Source organism: Temnothorax curvispinosus, unplaced genomic scaffold (genome assembly GCF_003070985.1).
Source record: "Temnothorax curvispinosus isolate PA1 unplaced genomic scaffold, ASM307098v1 QBEX01003516.1, whole genome shotgun sequence".
In the NCBI taxonomy this organism is placed as follows: Eukaryota; Metazoa; Arthropoda; class Insecta; order Hymenoptera; family Formicidae; genus Temnothorax; species Temnothorax curvispinosus.
Window position 1 is genome coordinate 9,048 of NW_020213296.1, and position 5,315 is coordinate 14,362.

The window sequence follows — 5,315 nt, forward strand, 5'->3', positions numbered from 1 at the left end:
TTTTCCTATTTAAATAAAAAATAAAGTAAGAAAAAGGAGCCGAGCAATGTCACTCACATCAAATTCTACATCAAATTCGTACTTCAGGAAATTCTGCATGTACCAGCATCTGCCAAACCACTTGGTGCCTTCCTTATTCGATTCCAGTCGAAACCAGTCATTGTCCGCCTCCTTATTATTTTTAACATACTACAACAATAAAATCATGTAACATGATTAAGTCTATACGTATCAATAATCATGCATCTTAAATCTATTCATTACATGAAATATTTCTGTGATAAATGTTACGCTATACTCAATAATGTGTCGTCACATTAATTAAATTAATTTTTAATATTTATAAACCAAGCAATAAAAACTGTCCATATGGAAGTGACATTTGTAAGCTTGCGAGAGTTACGTTTTCAATTCCCTCACCTTGATGAGAGCCTGATATTCCTCCTTCAACCTCTGCACCCACAAATCTTTGTCTCTGGGACCGGCTTTCGTTTGCAACAACGGAATGTTACTCAAAGTCTTCTTCGTCGACTCGTCGACCATCTCGATGGGCTGATAAACACTCTTTCACGATTTGCAGGTTATGGTGCCGTCCGCGGTCGCGGGCGTCGCGGCCAGTGTCACCAACCTAACGCTGCGTTCTTCAAGTTCTTCAAGATTTGTGCGATAACGACTGGCGGAAAAAAACATAATAATTAATGCGCGTCTCTCCAAATAATTACGATAAACGGTACAACTTGCTTGCTTGCTCTTACGGCCTCATTCTTGCGTTTTATTTATAATTTTATTTACGGTGCATTCGTTCCTCGATCGATCGATTGTTAATTCGCGGACGGTTGCATTCCTGTGTCTGCCGCTAGCCGCTAAACCAGGCGTGTGTTGCGTGTTTCGCAGTGTTGCGTACATCCCAGTACATCCATTCCAATCCATTCATACATACCGTTCCGTTTACGCTGCAAGCTGCAAGAGACGCAAAGATACGGGAGCGCTCGTACTTAAATGGCGATGAGATGCTAATCGACCGTCAATAGTGTACTTGTGTGACTAGCGATAAACACGACGGACGCACGATGGCCGACTCGTCCTACGAGAAGGGGTTGACGGAGCTGTCGAAGATGAAGGTGAGCGTCGCGAGTCGAGTCGTATGTGCAGCGGGCCACGCCATTCCTCGGCGATACCCTAACCCTAACCACTAATCTCCCTCGAGCCCGGAATCGACCGGTTACTTCGTCTTGCTCACTTCCCCTGTTGATTTTAACACGCTAAACTTCTGTTCAACTTGTTCACTCTTGTTTTAACACATTAAACTTCTGCTTAATCTCTTTTTTTTTTCCGGAATATTAACTGGTAGTTTTATTAGTGGTAACTTTTATAGATAAGGCAGCGCGAAACGTAGATACCGTTTTATGTGTTTCCTTTTTCTTTTCCTTTATTAATTGTGTTCATTCAATTTCCATTACATCGTCATGTTTTTCACCAGGTGGCTGACCTGAGGGTTGAATTAAAGCAACGAGGACTTCCCACTACTGGCAATAAAAATGAATTGGTAGAAAGACTCCAGCTGGCGATTCACGGAGGTTCCGTTCTTATTCTATTTCAGTTTTTTTTTTTTGATATAAATATCTGGGCGTATTTGTGTAAAAGAACGATTTATATCTTATAGATTCTGCATTGTCCTTGGATGAAACAACGGAAGAGATTTTAGATGAGGATGAGGTTCTTGGCGTAAGTATTTTATTCAAGAGTGTAACGATATTAACAGTAATATTAATATATTCGACAATAGATGATATATATCTGAATATTATATTAATTATTTTTATTATATAAATACATCTGGATTAATTACAGGACGAAGAAATCGAGGAATTGTCCAGTAAACCAGATTCGCAAGAAGTCCCTGAAAAGCGAAAATTGTCTATAGAGACCAACAATACCAATGCAAAGAAGATAGTGCTGAACCGCAAACCTGTATTGGAGGAAATAAAGAATGATCAAGTGGAGAAGAAAGAAAACAAAGGGGCAAAAGTACTCGAAGACGCACCGCCAGAGAAAAAGATTATCAAACTATCGGAGCTCAGCACAAAAGAGGTAACGGAGAGAAAATTATAGCTAGAAAATATTGAGTAATAAAATTCGTTTGTTATATTGTTTATTAATATATGATTGTGCTAATTCTCTAACAGAGATTAGAAATGAGGGCTAAGAAATTTGGAGTACCGTTATCCGAAACAGCAAAGAAGGAGGCTAGATTAGCCCGTTTTAACGTAAACAATCAAAATAACAAATCGGCTGCGTCCATAAAGACGCCTGTGGTAAGAAATTTAATAGTTCATTTTGCGGCTTGTGTTATCGAGACAAAATAATAATTCAGAATTATTTTATGACAATTATTAAATTTTTCATAGCCTACTACATATGAAATGTTGAAGAAACGTGCAGAAAGATTTGGTAGCTCGGTATCCACCTTGATGGAGAAGGTAAACAGAAATATGCAGTTACTTTTGTGAATATATGCGCACGTTTTTGAAAGCTGTCCTTTTTTTTCATCTCGCTGGTTTTATCGTAAATCTCTTGTTTTCTTTTAGGCTGAATTAGCTGAGCGATTGGAAAAAAGGAAGGCCAGATTCGGTGAAGTGGAGCCCGCCGAGAGTAAAGTGTCTAAGAATAAAATTAAGATTGTTAAATGATACTCGGTGTTATATACTAAAGCGACGATTTAGAATACAAATCTTAATTTAAGTTTTCTTATTTTCAATAAAGCTATTATACAATATACATGAGGAGAACAATGACTTATTGAAGACAATGTACTTTTTAATACCATTATCACTTCAGTATTAAAGCATCCATATTTCTGTTTTCGTTTTCTCTTTATGTTACCTTATCGCGTATTTTTCTTATAAAGAAGTAGGCGAAAGAGAGAAATTCTCTTAAGAATGTAAATGGATGTATTACCAATAAACTTATATGCGCAACAGTATTTTAGTCGTAATTTAAGTATCGGTACGAAGAACGTTACCTAAAATTTCGGAACTTTAGGACCTAAAGTTCAAGTTGATAAAGTAAAAAATTTATGCATATGCTCTTACAATACGCATATGTGATAAAAAAAAATTAATAAATTACAACAAGCTAGAACACAGTATTTCATCATTGTAATAAATAAGAGAACAGTATTTTCTCTTTTCTGCAAATGGTTTTGTATGCAATAACTTTTTATAGAACTATTGTTAACTGTCAGTCGATCAGTCGAACGATCTATTCGAGATAACTAGATTCTAGCAGGGTGTTTTCTTATTATGGTAATTTAGTGCCAGAACTGCTGCAGCGAGAAATCGGATCGGAGTGCCGACATGTGTTTTTCTAACAATTGCCTCCTAAAATATTTTGTTTGTTTACCTTGAGTTTTTCTCACGATAGAAAAAAAACGTTATTTTTAAGGACATTCCCAAAGACACGTGAAAGCGTTTGATGCATCGACATGCACGTCCTCCATTTGTCAATCTACATTGTATTTCACCTGTGTGTGCTTTTCTTGAATGTCCATTGCCAGGAGGCTTATACATTCGATGATGTCACGCCTGATACGTGAGTATTTTGACACTTTAGTGCGCATTTTGCCGCCAAAAATAAATTCATCATACATATACAGCACAATTGCTTCCTAAGCTGCGTGCAGTACTTTCTTCCTTATCTTTTTAAGCAAAACAATCCACCAATCGCTTACAATCACAAGAGCTGTCCTGGATGCATATAAATATATTATTAATCGCATTGTTATATTATAAATAATACGTATATAAATGTATTTTTATTTTGGATACTCTATATAAATGTATCTTTCAGAGCCACTCCAGAGCTCAGAAATATACACTCGTTCTTCTATATGTCCAGCGAAGAAGATTTGTCTAGGTATATATGTTATTCCATATAAGATATAAAATTTTAGACAAGTTGATAGATCATTTTGATTCCTCTTAAATTGCAGTTTGGCTGCAGAGACAAGGAAGAACGAACAATCGCTTAGCAATGCAATGGCACAGCCATGCAGTTGTCGAGAACTGGATGAACGAAATACTCAGGAAGCAATCTTCTATAAACGTTTGATCGCTATATTATTATCAAATCTTGCGATACAGGCAAGTAGTTGTCACGTATAATCGAAGAGTGTAGTCTAAAACCATTTAGCACGTAGAAGTTTGTTACTCAAAGTCAATATATACATTCTTATTCGTATATATGTATAATAAAATAAATTGACAAATTTTTCTTGCAGAGAATTGATGACGGATTAATTGGAAGGCTTAACATAGAAGCGTCTTCTTCGCAATTCGAGTACCTTCAGAACTTTGTAAACGGCCAGGGTTCTATAAGGGAAGTTGACAGAATTCTCAACAATGCGATAAAGCGATCTGCATACTCGGCGTGTGATTATATGGCCGAGGCGTCTTATTATTTCAATTTATTTACGAGCAAAGCATCGGAGTATTTGATGCTTATGAATGAACACGTAAGGATAATAATATTTATGTATAATATTTAAGATTATACCTCCACATTTTGAGTTTATATATTTAGTGATGTGGATCTAAAATCAATTTTCTAAACTGTTACAGTGGGACATAACTATAATCGCCTTCACACTCATAGCTAGTTTTATAATTTTGAGAAGACAAAGATGGTCTCGAGGTTTACTTATCTTTCTCATGATCGATGTTATATTTGTAATCAGTTTCTTCATAACTTGGTGGCGACTTATACAGGTAATTTATATATTATTTTATCACAGAAAAAATGTAGACTTTAAAGTATATACATTTGTATATTGATTATATTGAAAACTTATGTAGCATATATTAAAAATAAAGTATATAACGTATATACCTATATTTTGAATAAAATAATGACTATAGATTATAATTTTTTATTTAAAAATTTCTTCTATTTTACAGGAAGCAGAAATTAAATTAATGGCGGCACAAGCTCAATTTGCTGAAATGCCAATTGCCTGCCAGCCGGATAAAATGAGTCTGTGGGACAAGATGTGGGAGAAGATTGTATCCTGTGAGTATCTATAATATGTAATGCATTTTTTTAAAAAAACATTAATATACATTATTTGTAAGTGAAAATCTGTTCACAGCTACAAACGATTGCGAAAGATACTATGAAACAATCAAGACAAATCCTAGATTGCAAGTGACACCAGCATTTGCATTGACCCATTTTGTCACTACGACTATTTTCCAACCTTTATCGTACTTTGGGTTAGTTATGTCTGAATTCATAGATAATGCTACCAGTAAGTAATT

At 35.4% G+C, this 5,315-nt stretch overlaps 3 protein-coding genes across 3 annotated transcripts; 2 read left to right on the top strand and 1 right to left on the bottom strand.

Annotated features, from left to right (window-relative positions):
* Window positions 1-9: 9 nt before the first annotated feature.
* Window positions 10-1,031, bottom strand: LOC112452604 (ubiquitin-fold modifier-conjugating enzyme 1-like). Its single transcript, XM_025012889.1, has 3 exons — window positions 941-1,031; window positions 421-673; window positions 10-189 (listed from the first exon to the last, which is right to left on the bottom strand). Exons 2-3 carry the CDS (start codon window positions 541-543, stop codon window positions 10-12), a joined length of 303 nt encoding a protein of 100 aa, XP_024868657.1. The 5' UTR covers window positions 544-673; window positions 941-1,031.
* A 4-nt stretch (window positions 1,032-1,035) lies between these two features.
* On the top strand, window positions 1,036-2,981 carry LOC112452606 (SAP domain-containing ribonucleoprotein). The gene is made up of 7 exons (XM_025012891.1): window positions 1,036-1,121; window positions 1,481-1,577; window positions 1,664-1,725; window positions 1,852-2,091; window positions 2,187-2,315; window positions 2,409-2,480; window positions 2,589-2,981. The coding sequence occupies exons 1-7, from the start codon at window positions 1,071-1,073 to the stop codon at window positions 2,688-2,690; spliced, it is 753 nt and encodes a 250-aa protein (XP_024868659.1). The 5' UTR covers window positions 1,036-1,070; the 3' UTR covers window positions 2,691-2,981.
* A 350-nt stretch (window positions 2,982-3,331) lies between these two features.
* On the top strand, window positions 3,332-5,305 carry LOC112452605 (the record flags this gene model as incomplete). Its single annotated transcript, XM_025012890.1, has 7 exons — window positions 3,332-3,591; window positions 3,850-3,915; window positions 3,992-4,142; window positions 4,280-4,513; window positions 4,620-4,766; window positions 4,956-5,067; window positions 5,147-5,305. Coding segments are annotated over exons 1-7 (976 nt in total), but the record flags the coding sequence as incomplete, so codon positions are not given.
* Window positions 5,306-5,315: the final 10 nt, after the last annotated feature.